Source organism: Syngnathoides biaculeatus, chromosome 16, assembly GCF_019802595.1.
Source record: "Syngnathoides biaculeatus isolate LvHL_M chromosome 16, ASM1980259v1, whole genome shotgun sequence".
In the NCBI taxonomy this organism is placed as follows: Eukaryota; Metazoa; Chordata; class Actinopteri; order Syngnathiformes; family Syngnathidae; genus Syngnathoides; species Syngnathoides biaculeatus.
The window spans coordinates 8,930,060-8,949,687 of record NC_084655.1 but is presented as its reverse complement, the minus strand read 5'-3'; the positions used below and the strand labels follow the sequence as shown (position 1 = coordinate 8,949,687).

General features: G+C 43.2%; 1 protein-coding gene across 3 annotated transcripts; it reads right to left on the bottom strand.

Annotated features, from left to right (window-relative positions):
* Window positions 1–5,433: 5,433 nt before the first annotated feature.
* On the bottom strand, window positions 5,434–19,364 carry LOC133514066 (myc-associated zinc finger protein-like). 3 transcript variants are annotated; one of them, XM_061845341.1, is made up of 9 exons: window positions 18,183–18,975; window positions 17,923–18,052; window positions 16,506–16,656; window positions 11,875–12,263; window positions 7,916–7,969; window positions 7,695–7,795; window positions 7,267–7,330; window positions 7,004–7,175; window positions 5,434–5,880 (listed from the first exon to the last, which is right to left on the bottom strand). In XM_061845341.1, exons 2-9 carry the CDS (start codon window positions 17,953–17,955, stop codon window positions 5,543–5,545), a joined length of 1,302 nt encoding a protein of 433 aa, XP_061701325.1. In that variant the 5' UTR covers window positions 17,956–18,052; window positions 18,183–18,975; the 3' UTR covers window positions 5,434–5,542. The 3 variants fall into 3 exon arrangements, with proteins under 3 accessions (XP_061701325.1, XP_061701324.1, XP_061701323.1); XM_061845340.1 differs by lacking the exon at window positions 18,183–18,975 and adding an exon at window positions 19,023–19,364 and having other exon boundaries at window positions 7,695–7,969; XM_061845339.1 differs by having other exon boundaries at window positions 7,695–7,969.
* Between the last annotated feature and the right edge of the window lie 264 nt (window positions 19,365–19,628).

The following is a 19,628-nucleotide window of genomic DNA, read 5'->3' as shown; positions in this document are numbered from 1 at the left end:
AGGATTACAGTACTGAATGGAAGCGTTTCCGGGCCAAATTAAAAAAAATTTACACAGAATTTTTGGAACGTTAATTTTTTTTCCTCAAGATGTTTTTTCACTTAATTAGGACTGCGGCTAATGATTATTTTGATCATTGAGCAAACTTTTTAATTATTTTTTTTTAAAGTCTATCCCTTTCCTCAAAAACAGGACATTATTTCAAATTGACGGTGCAGAAAATGCACAAACATAAACTGATTATGAGTCAGCTACTGGTTTGGCCTGCAACATGACAGAAAATCGGCAAACAATTTTTTTTCCGATGTAAAAGCAGATGATGTCTTCTTTTAATTCAGTACAAAAAGATAATTAATGGAGGACGTCAGAACTCACTGTCAAGAGGCTGCAATTTTGATTTGGGTCATTTTCAGTTAAATAAGGTCTCTAAATGAGTAATTAATTTTCAAAAGTTCATTAATTTCATAAATTATTAACCAATCGATGGACCTCTCCATACACTGAATTTGAGATTTATTTTATATTTGTTTACATTTACATTGAAAAGATTTTTAGGGGGATTATATTTTCTCTGTGATAAAAATACCAAATTTTTTATGTTAATTTTTTTACATTACTCTTCAAAATACTTTTTGAATTATTACACTGATTTTTTTGGATGCTATTTTTCAGTTTGCAGTTTTTTACACTGAGCTTTTTGAGATTTTGAATCTCTCATACGTGTTTTTTTTAAGATGTTGAATTTTTGCATGACTTTTTTTACACACTTTTTTTTTTAATGAAAGAAATGATACAATTTCTGCACTAACCTTTTTCCAGATGTTGACTATTTGGATGTGAATTATTTTCCACTGAACTTTTGAAGAGGTTGGATTTCTTTGACATTGAATTTTTCACGTGTGATGATAAAGAAACTCGAAAATTCAAAAGAAGCTGGCACAGATATACGTACTTCCATATTAGTGGACCACTGGGGGAGCTACAAAGTACAGGTCAAATTCATCATTGAGCACATTCAATGTTGATATACAAAAACTGCACACATTCGCACGCACGCACATGCTGACGTCAGTGAAGAATCCCAGCAGCATCTCACGCATACTTGAGAATCTATGGAATGTTTTTCAGATAAAAACAGGAATATATACAAAGTCTGGAGAGTCTTTGTTACTCTCTTCTTCAAGTCTCCTTTGCTGGGCTTTCCCGCCACATGTTGGCGACAAATGTCGATGATATTCAAAGGAGAAGGTGCAACCGTTATGAGGCCTTGGACCCCCAAATTATGAGGAGGTTTTGATAACATCATGATGTCATTAAGGGGCTTTCCCCCACTCTGTCAAGTACGATGAGGCCGAGATGTCTTGTGTTGGGAATCCCTTCCCATCAATTCTCTCGTCTTGACTCCCTCCGAGTGAATGATTTCAAACAGTGATAATTTAGTAATTCCTGACTCCAAAATAACTTGTACTGGACGTTTTTTGGAAATACCCAGGTCCACTATCATATATAAAAACACTCCATCTCGTGCCCTCGTTAGAGCCCACCATGCATCTTCAGTGTAGCGAACAACAGTTGGTAACAAGAAAAGTAAATACAGTACTGTATATGCTACGATTCTTTGCGCATTATACAAAATTACGTTTCCATTGTATCGTTTGAATTTCTTCATAAGACACATTCATGGGTCATGGTCTGAAAATAAAATACGGTATTTGTGTTCCATCGCGCATTTGAAATTTACCTTTAAAATAAAAAACTCTTCTGTTATTCGCTGAAGAGTCGCTGTTTTTGTTTTGAAGCCAAAGAACTATTCAATGTAAAAGTAGTGCTTCAGCGCAATCTTTATGCCAAGGAACTGTTAATTAACTTCTTTTATCCATCCATCCATCCATGATCCAAGCCGCTTATCCTCACAAGTATTGCAGGAATGCTGAAGACTATCCCAGCTATCTTCAGGGAGGAGGCAGGGTACACCCCGAACTGATTGGCAGAGAATCGCAGGGCAAATATAAACCACCAACGAACCATTCACTCTCACGTGCCACCCCGCCTTCATTTTGTGCTTCAATAACAGTTTCAAGGAACTATGTCGAAGTGACTTGAGGAGCTTTGTGTGGTTCTTTCTCGCTACCGCAGAGCCAAAAAACTATGTTGGAGTGTGTTTATGAGCTTCATGTAGTGCTTTTCCACCATCTTCTAGCATCTTGGCGCCTAGAAATTAAGGGGATGCTCAGAATACACAACTATTTTTGTTGCTCACAAGACATGTTATAAATATGTGTTGCTTGTTCCGGGCGAGTAGCCACACTACAAGTATGAAAATGACCAGACCACAATTGATCATCGCGTGCTATGAGCTGAGAGCGCGGTCCATGAGGGCAGAGGTCAAAAGCAGCTGTCATTCAGTCCTAGCAACGGAAGCACTTTGTGTCAAGGTGTTTATTCTTTGCACGGAAAGGGTAAAAAAAAAAAAAAAAAAAAAGAGAATTTGGACATGTTCCTGGATGGCGAGAGAGGGAAGTATGGCTGTCTATCTGTCTATTCTCCAAACAGAGGTAAATTTGTGAACACCTTGACATTAGGTCACAGGTTTGAGCTAACGTTTGCCATCAGCTTCCCTATTAACATCCATCTATTATCTAAGCCGCTTATTCTCACAAGGGTTGTGGGCGTGCTGGAGGCTATCCCAGCTATCTTCGACCAGGAGGGGGGGTACACCCTGAACTGGTTGCCAGCCAATCGGAGGGCACATGGAAACAACCAACCATTCACACTCAATATCACAGCTATGCCAATCTAGGGTCTTCAATTAATGGATGTTTTGGAGATGTGGGAGGAAACCGGAGTGCCTGGAGAAAACCCACGCACACACAGGGAGAACATAAAAACTCTACAGAGCCAAGGCTGGAATTTGAACCTCGGTCCTCAGAACTGAGAGGCAGACGCTCTAACTAGTCACCACTGTGCCACCTCACGATAAACAGAAGGAGAAAATGGTAAGGATTAGTAAACGTAGAAGCTACTCTAGTAAAGTGAGAGAAATATGTTTGCAAAATTTCAATACAGCACATTCCTTTCACTTTTGTCCACCTCTGAAATGATAGAGGGCATTCTGTCTTCCTATCGGTCAATGTGGAGGAACATAACAAAGGATCAGTTGAGGACGTCACTATGTCATGTCATGTCATTATCCAATCCCCCCATTCTCACAATGGTCACGGGAAAGCTGGAGACTATCCCAGCTAGCTTTGAGCAAAAGGTGGACTACACCGTGAACTGGTCGCTAGTCAGTCGCAAGGCAGATATTGACATAATCACTGAGTGGAAATTGATCCCACGCTCCCCGCACCAAAGGCAGGCGTGTGCACCACTACACCATCAGTGACATCACTACGTAGAAAAAAAATTCTGGCATGACAGATTTTCAGTGTTCAAAATAATAGTTCAATGTGACTAATCAGATCAATCTACATTTACAGTATTTTTTATTGCTATGTCAAACAAGTTACCAGTAGGTGCAGTAGAGTCTCAGAAAACCAACACCCCACAAATTCTCAATTGGATTAAGGTATGGTGATTGCAATGGCTGGGCACTCCATGACACTAACTTTGGCTTGGAACCAAGATTTTGCATGTTTAGTAGTGTGTGTGGGGTCATTGTCTCGTTGAAATAACTGTTTCCTCTTCAGCATAAGGCAACATGACCTTTTCAAGTATTTTGACATGCAAAGAGATCCATGATCCCTGGTATGCGATAAATGGGCCCAACATCATAGTAGGAGAAACATGCCCATATCATGATGCTTGCACCACAATGCTTTACTGTCTTGATTGTGGACTGGGGCTTGAATTCAGACTTTGGGGGTCGTCACACAAACTGTCTGCGTGGACTCAAAAAGAACAATTTTACATCAGTTCACAAACTATTCCTCCCTTTGTCTTTAGTCTAGTTGATGTATTCTTTGCTAAATTGTAGCCTCTTCTTCACATGGCTTTTTTTCCCCATAGAGGGATTTTGCAGGGGATTCTTGCAAATGGATTAGCTTCGCAGAGACGTCTTCTCTCTGTCACAATACGTACAGGTAACTCCAGACTGTCTTTGATCATCCTGGAGCTGATCAATCGCTGAGACTTTGCCATTCTGGTTATTCTGCAATCCATATCGATGGTTGTCTTCCATTTTCTGCCACGTGTCTCTGGTTTTGTTCTTTATCTTAAGGCAAATTTTTCTAACTCTTGATAAGGTTCCCCCTGTCCAATCAAACTTTTAATCAAAGCATACTGTTCATCTGAACAACATGATAAATGACAAATTTTCCTCAGGCTTTCAAGGAGAAATGCATGATCAACAGGTGCTGGCTTCATCCTTAAATAGGGGACACCTAATTCACCTCTGTTTGTCACAAAATTGATTACCTCACTGATTGAATACGACACTGCTATTTTTATTAACACACCGCATTTGAACAAATTGCCCAATTGCACAACCTTAGGAATGTGTATACCATGAGTGGTGGGTCTTGTTGGTATTCTGAAAATCTATTGGACCTACCGGTAACTTTGTCTGAGCTTGACATTAATTGAAGTGACAGGAGGAGTTTAATGTAATGCTTCGGCGTTTCACTGATGTGTCAACTACATGGTTTACTATACAAACATCATACGTTATTCAAAATTATTCACTCATTCCCACTCCCTAACCACTATAAATGGATATTTTTAGGATGGAACTATCTAGGTCAACTATACAAAATTACCAGTCCAGTGATTATGCAGTAGGGAATGACTAACAATGATTCCCAGTGACATGGCTGTCGCTCACTTAGTAGTGTGGGTTGCCCAGTGACTGAAGGGTTCGAATCCTGGCTCTGACTGTCCACTGTGGAAATCCCTGGGCAAGACACTAAACCCTAAATTGCTTCCAGTGGGCCCAGCTGCCCATTGATGGATGAATGTATGTGTGAGCTTCTGTAAAGTGCTCTAGCCCGCATGATGGTGGAGATCAAGGTGCCCAATGCTCTGATCGCCATTGACCTGTCGATCTCTAAGGCAATTATGGTTGATCTCGACCCCCCGGCTCATGCACACACACAAAAAAAGATGTCAGCCTATCATCCATCTCGTCACTTGATGGAGGTGTGGCCAATACCTCCATCGTTCAGGTTGATTGATTGACATGCGGTTTGATGAATCCTAGCCTCTTCTGACACGTCACTGCGAATGTGCACATAAAGGTTTGTTCTAGCAAGATGGCTTCCTATTTAAATAGTCTGTCTCTTGGTTGCTCCACCCCTCTCGCTGCGATACTGCCCCCGCTCCCTGCCGAGTGGTTGGCTGCTTGGAAAGTAGATCTTGGGGGGCGGGGGGGGGGCATCCCTGGTGTATATAAAGCACTATAATAGATATTGCAGCCAGAAGGATCTCAGCCTCATCGCACTTTGACCGAATAGTTTGTATTGATGTCAGTATCATGGCGTCATCATGATGTGATCAAGTGTTCCCAACACGCTGACCCCATTTCCCATCTTCTGCCCTGCTCGTGCTAGCTGTGTGTCTGCGCAGTGATGCTGGAGCAGTCAGTCACCAGCAGCCCCACCGTGCTGTTGCCACCCCCACCCCCAGACACAGCGACGGCCATGCCGGGTGGAGCTTCGCCCACAGGGCCGGCGCCTTCCGGGTCAGTCTCCACCTGATTGGCGTGCGTACCCATGTGGCCCTGGAGCTGGGTGGTGGTTTTGCACTGCACACCGCACAGCTGGCAAAGGAGCACCCCGCCAGGCCCTGCCCCGCCGAAGCCACCGCGGGCGCCGCCGCTCTCCTTCCATTCCTGGCCATGGTGCTTCTGCGCATGGACCCGCAAGTACGTCAACGTAGTGAAGCCTGTAAGGCAAAAATGTCAAGTCAAACTGGACCTCTTTTACGCTTTGGCTGAAATGTTGAAGACTAGAGCAACTGTCTACCATGTGTGAGATTTATCAAGCTGTACCTTGACTTAAGAGTTTAATTCAGTCCATGACTAAGCTTGTAATTTTGTACTGTACATCAAATCAAGTTTCCTCTTTGAAATTAGTTGAAATACCCTAATCTGTGACAGGTCCCAAAACAGCATTTTTCCCATATAGCCAGTTGATTTAGTTCACTTAGCGTGCTCTTTTAAGTACCAGAGAATACTGTGTTTTGTGACAATATTCAGTAAGAACGGCACCTACTGCAAGAAAGATCAGATGCTTTTCCTTCACCTGAAAATAAACTGCCGTACAGAGTTTCTGTGATGGCATATTCAGGGTGGGTTCAGGCCCCTCTACTCTAAAGTGGGGGCCAAGCCAGTGAGCCTATCCCACAGAGACCCCTGCCAGGGGGTTGCCACCCACTCCTCTGGACATAACCAGTCCAAAAGGGAGGGGCATGGGTACTAAACCACTGGCACCCACCCCCCATCTAGTGCAGAGCAACGGCCTTGCCATCACCAGAGATTATGGGGGCCCCAGCCGCCAACAGGGCCCAATGCAAGAGTCAGCTTGCACCTGAAAAAGGTCACAGCCCGCTAAAAGCGAGTCCATGTTAAGTGCCTGTTAGAAGAATTGGCAGTCGAGCGGCCAAGAAAGGGGGTAGGAAGGTGGGGAGGGGCGGGGAGCATCTACCGGGTGCCCAACACCCAAAGTCCCCAGTAGTTGAGTCAACAGAAGTGTAAATACCCACCTCCCACTCTGTAACCATAATTACCAGGTCACTGACTGGCAACCATTGTACATGTACCTGTAACATGATCGTGTGTTGTAGATTAAAATAATCATGTGTCATGGATTATATTTTTTACTTCACTGAAGAAGTGGTGTATCTGAATCTCACTCCAAGCTCAATTTTGGGGTCACAACACAAAGCAAAGTGAAAGATTAATTGATGGATTGAAACTGGGAAAATTGGGGAACTCCTAAATCAAGGTACCGCTGTATATGAGAGATGTTCGATTTGAATAAATTGTGTGCAAGTGTTTGTCTCTTACTACGGTTGCAGAGGTGGCATGCGTGGTGCTGCGATTGGTTGTGGACCCGCATGTGGTCTGTGATGTACGCCGCTGACAGAAGTTTCCCGCAGATGTGACATGGCACTTTCTCCTCGTGGCGGATCAGATGCGCCCGCAGGCGGTCCCGTGTGGCGAATGCTGATGTACAAGTCTGTGGGAAAGACAAAAAAAAGACCACAAAGACAATTGGCTTTAACTCAATGGTCGGCCAGGCACCTTCAAAAGGTTGTGGGCAGCGTTACCGTGCACTTGAAGGGTCTCTCAGTGGAGTGTACCTGACGCACGTGACTGTTGAGGTGGTCTGGGCTGGAACAAAGCAAACACCAGACAATGATCAAGACTAATCCAGTGAACCCCTGCTATATCATGGTTCTTCATTTGTGCCCCTGCAATATTGTCGATCGTTGTTTTGTTATGTTTTTCAAATTTTGAGTCACACACCTTCAGTGCAGTACGATGTTGTGCTTTACTTTCTGTTTAAATAGTTTGTTACTGCAAAGGGGCAGGGGGGGCTGTAATAAATCATTGTATTTACAACAATGTACAGTATTTACTTACATTCTGTAAGTCATCAAGTTATGAGGACTGCGTTGGCCCATTTTAGCACAAAGTTTTGGAGAGGGTAGTACTACACGGAACATACCCAAGGCCAGACGGTGTATGGACATACCGTGAGAAAGCCTTGGCACAATGCGGGCACACGTAGGGCTTCTCGACGCCACCCTGGTGCGAGCGCACGTGATAGCTCATGCGGTCTTTCCTCTTGAAGCGCTGCTGACAGACGGGACACGAGTAGGGCTTCTCATCCGAGTGTGACAGCCGGTGTCGGTTGAGATGGTAGACGTCGCGGAAGGCCTTCCCACATGCTTCACACGCGTGGTTTTTGCGCACCTGCTGGTTGGTGCTGCCAGGGTTGGGAGGGGTGGCAGCAGCAGGGCTGGAATTCTGCAGGGTGAAGGCAGAAGGGTGGCTAGTCATTTTCATTTTCAGGGGGGTATTGCTCATTTTTTTTTCCTAAATAAAAGCAGATGTTTGAAAATGCCTTATTTTGGAAAAGGTACAAAGGTCATTAGTCTGCTTTCATGGAGGAGTAAAAAAATCTCAAAATGTTTACTACTGTGAGGCTAAAATCTGAGGATTTGGACAAGTTGAAGAATCTGCCTCAATGATTCATCTATCAGTTTCTGCAACTAAGAAGAATTGCAGTTTTTTCATACTGTTTCTACAGTGAAGAAAATAAGCATTTGAACACCCTGCTATATTGCAAGTTATCCCACTAAGAAATCATGGAGATGTCTGAAATTTTCATCGTAGGTGCATGTCCACTGATAATAATCCAGAAATCAGAATGTATGATTTTTTTTAATGATTCAGTTGTATGATTTTTTTTAATGATTCAGTTGTGTGATACAGCTGCAAATAAGTATTTGAACACCTGTCTATCAGCGAGAATTCTGACCCTCAAAGACCTGTTAGTCCGCCTTTAAAAGTCCACCTCCAGTCCATGTATTATCCTGAATCAGATGCACCTGTGTGAGGTCGTTAGCTGCGGTAAAGACACCTGTCCACCCCATCCAATCAGTGAGACTCAAACATGTAACATGGCCAAGACCAAAGAGCTGTCCAAAGACACCATAGACAAAATTGTACAACTCCACACGGCTGGAAAGGGTTATGGAGAAATTGCCAAGCAGCTTGGTGAAAAAAGGTCCACTGTTGGAGCAATCATTAGAAAATGGAAGACACTAAACATGACGGTCAATCTCAATCGGAGTGGAGCCTCACCTCGTGGGGTCTCAATGATCCTTAGAAAGGTGAGGAATCAGCCCAGGACAACACGACAGGACTTGGTCAATGACCTGAAAAGAGCTGGGACCACCGTTTCCAAGGTGACTGTTGGTAATACACTAGGACATTATGGTTTGAAATCATGCATGGTGCGGAAGGTTCCCCCACTTAAACTAGCACATGTCAAGGCCCGTTTTAAGTTTGCCAATGACCATTTGGATGATACAGAGGAGTCATGGGAGAGAGTTTTGTGGTTAGATGAGACCAAAATGGAAGTTTTTGGTCATAGTTCCACTAGCCGTGTTTGGAGGAAGAGGAATGATGAGGTTCATTCCAAGAACACCATCCCTATTGTGACGAATGGGGTGGTAGCATCATGTCTTGGGGTGTTTTTCTACACATGAGACAGGACGACGGCACTGTATTAAGAAGAGGATGACTACAGTCATGTATTGTGGGATTTTGGGGAACAACCTCTTTCCCTCAGTCAGAGCATTGAAGATGGGTCGTGGCTGGGTCTTTCACCATGACAATGACCCGAAGCACAAAGCCAGGAAAACCAAGGAGTGGCTCCGTAGGAATGATATGGTGTGGCCTAGCCAGTCTCCAGACCCAAACCCAATAGAAAATCTTTGGAGGGAGCTGAAAGTCAGTGTTTCTCAGCGACAGCCCAGAGACCTGTCTGATCTAGAGAAGATCTGTGTGGAGGAGTGAGCCAAAATCCCTCCTGCAGTGTGTGCAAACCTGGTGAACAACTACAGGAAACGTTTGACCTCTGTAATTGCAAACAAAGGCTGCTATACCAAATATTAACATTGGTATTCTCAGGTGTTCAAATACTTATTTGCAGCTCTATCACAAAATAAATTGTTAAAAAAAAAAAAAATCACACATTGTGATTTCTGGATTTTTTGTTTAAGACTATCTCTCTCAGGTTGATGGATATGGTGAGGGAGGACATGAGGACGGTGGGTGTTAGAGAGGAAGATGCACAAGATAGGTTTAGATGGAAAAAGATGACGCGCTGTAGCGAGCCCTAATGGGACAAGCCGAAAGGAAAAGGAAAACAAGTACAGTTAATGATGCAACTCACAATGCACTTTTGCAGAAAGACAACGCTCTGACAGTGGCTGAAATAAGCATTTAACACGTCACCAAAGTACTTCCTTCCAAAGTTGCAAATAACCTGAAATTATCACCAGAAGTTGGGAACAATCCAGTTATTCTATACATTGAAAGAAAGTAAAAAACATAAGCTTGGAAACTTAGTTGTGTGTAAAAAGGTGGAATTACAGGGGGAAAAATATTGAACATGTAAAAACAGGAGGTGCAAAAAGGAAACCCATAACAACAACTAAAATTCAACAATAATCCAACAGCAATCCAGCCCCTTGTCCAATGAATAATCACAAAAGTTGTCCAAGGGCAAAGGACCCCCTATGGAGAGCTTCATAAAGACCTGATATTAGCAGGTACTGTTGTCACAAGTAAAACGGTGAGTAATATACTCCGCCGCCATGGTCTGTATGCATGCTCACCACACAAAACCCCATCGCTGAAAAAAATGCATGTCAAACCTCATTTAAACCTTGCTGAAGAAAGATTTGAACAAGGCAGTTAAATACTGGGAAAATAGGATCTGGTTATCTTGGAGCAAAATTTAACTGTTTGATGCCATAATTCACACCACATTTGGAAGAGAAGTGGCACTGCAAATCGCACAAGAAAAATACCATACAAGCAATGAAGGTTGGAGGTGGGAACATGATGGAGTGGGCCTGCTTTTCACCAAATGGTACTGGTAAACTTCACATTATTGAAGGAAGGATGAATGGGCAAATGTAACAAAACATTCTTAAGAAAAATCTGATACCATCAACAAGGATGATAAAAATGAAACAAGGGTGGATATTTCAGCAGGACAATGATCCAGAGCATAATGCAAAGTAAACTATTGGTTTGAATGAAAAAAAAAAAAATAAATACAATTACTAAAACTGCCCAGCCAATCCAAAATCTATGGTAAGAAATGAAACTCAAGGTGCATAAAAGAACTTCACAGAACATTCAAGTTCTGAAGACAGTGTTCGGCAATGGACCAAAAATCACAACCGAGCAATGCAAGAGACTAATTTCTCCATACACAGGGCGCCTTCAACCGGTCATTGCAAACGAAGGCTTTTGTACAAAGTAATAAAAAAATTCCAGCTGGCATGTTCAATCGTGCCTCCCTCTGTAATTCCACTTATCTGAATTTAACTTAAACTTAATTTCTGAGGTTGTTTGTTCTACAATTTTTTGCATGCATGCATGATTTGGATTGTCTGATAAAATTTTTTCCCCTCAGTAGCACCTTGGGAAATATGTTTGAGAAAAATTATCCATCCACTGTCTGAGCCGCTTATCCTCACAAGGGTCGTGGGAGTGCCAGAGCCTATCCCAGCGGTTAATGGACAAGAACTGGTTGCCAGCCAATCATAGGGCACATGGAGACAGACAAATGTTGCACTCACAGTCACACCTAGGGGCAATTTAGAGTCTCTAATTAATACATGGTTTTTGGGATGTGGGAGGAATCTGAAGTATCTGGAAAAAAACATGCAGGCATGGGTAGAAAATGGAAACCCACACAGGCGGGGCCAGGGTTTGAGCCACGGTCCTGAAAACTGTGAGGCCAATGGTCTATAGCTGCACCATCGAACCGCGAGAAAAATTATGATGTATTAAATACTTATTTCAGCTGCTTGTATGTGTGCTTCTGTGACTGTGTAGAATCTTTACAGAGAAAGTTGTACACATTAGGATGTGTCACTTTTCAAAAGTCAAGACAATGGAAAAAAAGCTTTAAAAAAATTGTCTTTGCATTATTTGTAAACACAAGTCATTTAGATGGAAAATGTGAGCATTCAGTCAAAAATTTTAAAAAGTTTCACTCAAATTTATAAAGTACCTAAATTTACTATCCTTCTTTTTTCTACAAGGAGGGTTGTCGAAAAGGTTGCTAAAAGTAGAAACAAACGTGCTAAGCTGGCATCAACACCTAATCGGTCAAGGGCCCCCACCTGCTCCACGGCGCTGACCACCACAACCGTCGAAGACTGGATGGGCTGCGGAGGTGGCATCGTCATGGTGATGGTCACCGGGGCGACGGACACTGACACCTGCTGGCCAGGCTGGGGAAGACTGTCCAGGGGGTCAGGAGATGTGTGCTCTGGTGGGAGCTGGGGTAGTTGCTGTGGCGGCAGGGCCAGCTGAAGGAGGGAGAGGGGGATGCTCTGTTTGGGGAGAACCTTGCCGCCAGCCTCCTCTTTCTCACGGGCAGCACGGTCCTTCATCTTGATGCCCGTGTGCACCGACTGGTGGCGTCGCAAGTTGTAGCTGTTCTTGAATTCCTTGTTGCATGTGGCGCAGATGTGAGCAGGGCGTGGCGCTTTGGTTGGCAACGCTTTCACTAGTCGCGGAGAGAGGGGGAATAATAAATACAGGGGTGATACGGTATTTATCACATACAGTGAAGAAAATAAGTATTTGAACACTCTGCTATATTGCAAGTTCTCCCACTTATGGAGGGGTCTGAAATTTTCATCATAGGTGCATGTCCACTGTAAGAGAGACAATCTAAAAAGAAAAATCCAGAAATCACAATGTATGATTTTTTTAACAATTTATTTGTGTGATACAGCTGCACATAAGTATTTGAACACCTGAGAAAACCAATGTTAATATTTGGTACAGTAGCCTTTGTCTGCAATTGACCCCTCCGTACAGGGCACTTAATCACGCCTCCTGAAGTCACGTCACCCCACTGTTGCTAACCTCAGACAAACATTAAAGAAAATGGCGTCGCAGGAAGAAAAGTTGAGAGTGAAATTGTCCGATTTACCCGCTGATTTTTCACTCGCATTCTTACTGAATAGTGAAATATCGTTGAAGAGCAGACAGCAGTATTTCAGCGAGGGGTATTTCAATGGTATTTCCATGCATATCGACGGAGAAACCACATATTAGCGCGAGATCTTTCCGGAGGCAGAGGAAGACCGAGAAGCCACATAATACAATATATTATAACCCAAAGACGAATTCGTTATTGACAGTTTCCTATTTTTATTTTTACTTTATTTTTACTTTTTCGTACTCTGTCTTCGGTTTTGGAAAGGGCACAAATTGAACTCCACCAACTAGCCTATCAGGATACCTGTCGTCACTATTACAAAGGCCGTGTCTACACCTCTTAACCATATCTATTGTTAAGGATTCCCAAGACGTGATAAAACGCAAACAAAAGCTCTACTGAACCATGCGACTTTGTCTGAGGTTATGGTGGACGACAACAAGGGGCGTGGTTTAGGCACATCTCTGGCCTCTGATTGGTCAGCGACGCAGCCCACGCAATTTCTACGGCGGGGTCAATTACAGAGGTCAAACGGTTCCTGTAGTCGTTCACCAAGTTTGTCCACAATGCAGGAGGGATTTAGGCACATTCCTCCACACAGATCTTCTCTAGATCAGACAGGTTTCTGGGCTGTCTCTGAGAAACACAAAGTTTCAGCTCCCTCCAAAGATTTTCTATTGGGTTTAGGTCTGGAGACTGGCTAGGCCACACCAGAACCTTGATATCCTTCCTACGGAGCCACTCCTTGGTTTTCCTGGCTATGTGCTTCGGGTCATTGTCATGTTGAAAGACCCAGCGACGAGCCATCTTTAATGCTCTGACTGAGGGAAAGAGATTGTTCCCCAAAATCTCACAATACATGGCCGCGGTCATCCTCTCCTTAATACAATGCCGTCGTCCTGTCCCATGACGGATGGGATGCATGATGCTACCACCCCCAAGGTTCACAGTAGGGATGGTGTTCTTGGGATGGAACTCATCATTCGTCTTCCTCCAAATACGGTTAGTGGAATTATGACCAAAAAATTCCATTTTGCTCTCATCTGACCACAAAATTATCTCCCATGACTCCTCTGTATCATCCAAATGGCCATTGGCAAACTTAAGACGGGCCTTGACGTGTGCTGGTTTAAGCAGGGGAACCTTCTGTGCCACGTAAGATTTTAAACCATGACGTCTTAATGTATTACTAACAGACACCTTGGAAACCGTGGTCCCAGCTCCTTTCAGGTCATTGACCAAGTCCTGTCGTGTAGTCCTGGGCTGATTCCTCACCTTTCTAAGGATCATTGAGACCCCACGAGGTGATATCTTGCATGGGGCTCCACTCCGATTGAGATTGACCGTCATGTTTAGCTTCTTTCATTTTCTAATGATTGCTCCAACAGTGGACCTTTTTTCACCAAGCTGCTTGGCAATTTCTCCGTAGCACTTTCCAGCCGTGTGGCGTTGTACAATTTTGTCTCTGGTGTCTTTGGTCTTGGCCATGTTACAAGTTTGAGTCTTACTTATTGTATAGGGTGGACAGGTGTCGCAGCTAACGACCTCACGTAGGTGCATCTGATTCAGGATAATACATGGACTGGAGGTGGACTTTTAAAGGCGGACTAACAGGTCTTTGAGGGCCAGAATTCTAGCTGATAGACAGGTGTTCAAATACTTATTTGCAGCTATATCAAACAAATCGTTAAAAAAAAAAAAAAAATCATACATTGTGATTTCTGCATTTTTTTTCAGATTATCTCTCACAGTGGACATGCACCTACGATGAAAATTTCAGATCCCTCCATGATTTCTAAGTGGGAGAACTTTCAATATAGCCTGGTGTTCAAATACTTATTTTCTTCACTGCGCATACGTAAAGGGTTCCCCAAAAAATGTACATTCCTCATCATTCATGACCTTTGCTATGTTGCAGATTAAGATATTGTCTTTTTGTGGGTTTTAATCGTATGTACAACTGAATCCAAATTTTGTTTTGTACCTTCAGTGTCATACGATGTTGTGCCACAAGTTATCGGGCAGTATTGAGCTCTATTGGAAGTGATCTATTGTAGTTAAGGGCAAGAAGAAGAGGCACAGAAGGTATCCTACTCACCTTCAGTTATAGTTTCCACAGAGAAGGGAGAATCTATACCACCAGTATTGTTGTATGCTCTGTACGTGTTGTTACTGTGTGTGTTAAAGTACCAGTTGAAATAGCAAAATCATTGTGATATCAATGCTCATTTCTGCTATCTGTCTACAATATTTTACATTATAAACTATATTATAAAAGTATTTGCATAACTACCTTGACTAATAGGAATTTAGGTGACATCCCATTCCTAATGACAACAGTCCACCCATTGCAGCTATAACAGCTTCAACTCTCCAGGGAAGGCTGTCTACAGTGTTGAGAAGTGCGTTTGCAGTATTTTTTTCAGTATTCCAGAAGAGCATTTGTGACCTCAAACCCTGATGTTGCATGCAATGGCCTGGCTTTTAGACACTGATTTAATTTATCCCAACGGTGTTCTATTGGGTTAAAGTCAGGACTCTGTGCAGGTCAGTCAGGTTTATTCACACCAGACACTGTCAAGCATGTCTTTATGGACCTTGGTTGATGCACAGTCATGTTGGAAGAAGAAGGGACCAGCTCCAAATGTGGAATTGTCCAAAATCTATTGTTTTGCTGCAGCATTCAGAGTTCTGTTCACGGGAATTAAGATGTCAAGTCCAGCGGCGGGAAAAAATACTTCATAACTGAATCCACCTCCATCCACTAAACTTTACACATGGCACAATCCAGTCAGACAACTATCATTCTCCTGTTTAACACCAAACCCAGACCCGTCAATCAGATTTCCCAATGAAAGAATCATGATACGTCACTCCGGAGAAACGTCTCCACTCCTCAAGAGCCCAGTGACAGCGTGCTTTACACCACTGCATCGGACGCTTTGCATTGCACTTGGTGATGTTTGGCTTGGATGCAGCTACTTCCATAAAGCTCTCCACACACTGTTCTTGAGCTAATCTGAAGGCCATGTGAAGTTCGGAGGTCAGCAGAGAGCCGTCGACCACTTTGCACTATGCGCCCTTGCATCCACTGACTCTGCTCCGTCAGTTTACGTTGACTACCAATTCATGGCAAAGTAGGTGTCCTTCCCAAAAGCTTCCACATGTTTATAATACAGCTGACAATTGATTGTGGAATATTTCAGAGCAAGCGAGTTTCACGACAAGACTTGTTGCACAGGTAGCATCCTATACCACAGTTCCATGCTGGAATTCACTGAGCTCTTGATAGCAACACATTCTTTCGCAAATGTTTGTAAAACAGTCTGCGTGCCGAGGTCTTTGATTGTATGTAACAATGACTGGAACACCTGATTCTAATTATTTGGATGGGTGAGCGAATACTTTTGGCAATATAGTGTATATTAGTGACCTAACTTTGATTAAATGAAATGAGTAAAGATTGGTTGAACATTTTTTTTAATTTTGAGAATGCATTTTTGATTCCTTATTATGTCACAGTGCGCTCTTTGTGTTTACAGGTTTTGCTTCTCCGTCAGATTTCAAGAAAAGGCTGTTTGTCCCCCCATGTGAGGGCATAACTACTTAAATGGTACACATTGTTGACTAATTCACCCAAGCGGCAGCGTATCTGAAACTCAAATTTTGTCTTGCAACACAAAGTGAAAACAAGCAACAACTTGGAACCCATAAAACTTGTACATTGGGGTACAACAACAACAACAACAAGCACTGCACATTTTTAGGGGCCCACAATTTTGCCCCCTATGAGACCCTCACCAGGAAGTGGCTCCTCACTGAGGGCGGCGGTGTCCACGGTGGACGGCGGCGTCACCAGGTGCTCGCCCAAGGGACTTTCCGCCGAGCCACTCAACTCGGGCAGGAGCTCCGCCTGCAAGGGAGCCTCCTGCTGGCCTGGAGTTGCTGGTGTCTAGAGTCACCCAATGGACATTGTTAGATACAGCAGGTAGATGGATGGACAAATGGACGGACAGACGGACAGTGCCAGACAGATTGAGACATTGCATGTATATGGTGATCAAAGTAATAATATTCACAGTAATATTTATCGATAAAATGGAGCACCATAATACATCAAATATGCAGACTACATGAAACATCTGTTTACATCCGTCCATTTTCTTAGCCGGTTATCCTCATGAGGGTCACAGGAGTGCTGGACCTTATCCCAGCTGTCAACGGGCAAGAGGCAGAGTACATAGACACAAACAGCCACGCTCACAATAAAACCTAGGGGCAATTTAGAGTGTCCAATTAATGTTGCATGTTTTTTGGGATGTGGGAGGAAACCGGAGTCCCTGGAGAAAACTCACGCAGGCACACGGAGAACATGCAAACTCCACGCAGGCTGGTCCGAGATTGAACTCGGGAACTCAGAACTGTGAGGCCACGGCTTTCTAGCTGACCCACTGTACCGCCACATTTATTTACATAAATCTAAAAACACTGTAGTTCAACTTTACGTTATTAAGATAAACACTGCATTATTGCACAAATACCCGAAATTCACCATCTATAGAAACTAGATTATCTTGTTGCAGAAATTTTGCCCTCTAAAAAGTACTCCCCAATGACTCAAAATAATGTATGAGAACTGAATTTTTTTTAGCTTTTCCACCATTTTTTAAAATTATTGATCTGTACCACTTTTGTCAGTCTTTACTATACATTAACCTCAATTTAGAGTGTCATTGAAGGAATCATCTTAATATTACATATATATTGTGCACTGTGATGACTTATACCATAATTCTAGTCTTATCTGTCATTTGTTGTAAATGTTTTTTACTTTACACTGTACAATGGGCTGCTTCGAATCTGCTTGTCTCTGTGTATATTAGTGTATAAACCCATTTCTAGATCAATAAATAATATATCAAGCAACATTACCTTTTTAAACATTTACATTGTGTGGTGTCTCTATTGAAGTGATTTGCATATTTATAATATACTGCCAAAACTCCATGTAAACATTGATTTCACGTAACTGTCAGTTGTACCAAAAAGGGTTTGGCATGACGCCCCCCCCCCCCCCTACTACCAACCACCACCACGCAGAAGGCACCTGGATGCAAAAAAAAAAAGGGGGGGGGCAGACCCTGACCCCTGCGTGACCCCCCTCCCACACCACCCACCCCGCAAAATCGAAAGTGAAACAAAAGAACTTTGCTCTCACCTGAAAGAGGAAATTGCTCCATGAAGTGTCCATGGTGCAAGCGGCAGCAAGCAGCCGGGCAGGCCACTGGAGGCTTCCTCAACCGGGGAGGGAATAGATAAACACTCGGTCGCTCAGTCGCAACTCAGAACTAAAAAAAATATATATTTAAAAAAATAATAATAATCTATAACGGCTGTACGATGTTTGCCGAAATCGCACTTCTTGTTGCAAACAAGATAAATTTAGATGCGACAATACGGAGGCTGGTCCAATTGTACCTTTTCTGCAATTTGTTTATGTCTGCTGTCATAAAATGCCGCATGCAAAGTAGCCATAAAGTAATGGAGAGGAGGATGGATATGATCATGTATGATGTAAACGTGCTAATGATAGCCAGCAGTCATTTATCAGCGAGATCTCCCCAAGAGGCCTTCGCAGGGATTCCAAGCCTCGGCCTTGCGTAGCGCTCCTCCCCAGACTAAGAAGCTCCCGGTCGGCCACGGTCCCTGGCTGCGCCTCGGTGTTTGAATGGCCGGGATATCACTTTTCTCTTTTTTTCGTCCCTCTCGCCCTCCCTCCCTCGCCGTTCTTCTTCCTTTCCCTTTTTTTTTAATCTCGTCTTGTCCCGCTGCGTCCTTTCTGCTTTAAAGGGAACGTGTTCGGTCACGGTTATCGTCTCCTCTTCCGACGAATAAAAATCGACATTTGGGAGCGCCAAACAGAAGACTCCCCCCGCCTCCCGCAGCCGTTTTGTGTCAGTCGACACTCGACAACAAACAGACGAAGAGCACCGGGAGCACCGAGCCGGACGCACCGAACCGCCGTTTAAAACTAGAAAACAGTCAATAGTAAAACGGGTTGAATCGTTCCGTCGACGCGCGTCAACAATAGCTGGACTATCGAAGCTGCGGTCACAGCGGAGTCCGTCCGCAATACAAAATTTCCCGTTCGGCTGCGTGTCAAGCCGTATTTCATCTTGTGGTTCGCTGGGAACAAAATTTGGAAAGGAGTACAAGACCTCGGTCCCCAGAAAACAGGAAAAAAAAAAACACTGTTCTGTGATAAGCAATGGATGCCTATTCTGGAGTAGCATGTACCAGTACACTTTATGTACTCACAAGTTAGACAATTCAGCTCACGAGTAAAAAAACATAGCGATGTTTTTTTTTTTTTTCCATTATTATCCACTCCAAGCCGTTTGAGCATGTATTCTGCATCCATCCAGTTTAAGGTTCATGTACCAATACACTCTTTTTATGCCGTAGGAGAACTTGGACAACTACATGTTACTAGTGTGACAAAACTGCACGAGGTGACAACTGTGTGCGCTACTAATACAGGAGAAATAGAGTCAAAAAGCATACTAGTACAGAGGCTCTCAGACATTTTAGTTAGACCAAGTGCCACCTAAAAAGAAAAAAAAACCGCAATGCTTCAAGTACCACCATTACATTACTATAACCAAATAGACTGGTGGTCATCAAAAACTTTGATTGTCAACACCCTAATAGTAAATATATTAGATGAAATAATTATTATTATTTTTAAAAAGTACGTGTTTAAACCTCTGTGCCACACTAGTGGCACCTGTACCACACTAAAAGTCAATGTACTTGTACATGGATTAAACTGAATATCCTTTGACATGGAATAAATGCTTAAACAGCTTCATCATCAAGATGGTTGTATCAATCGACTATGATCTACTTGGAAAAAGAGTCATT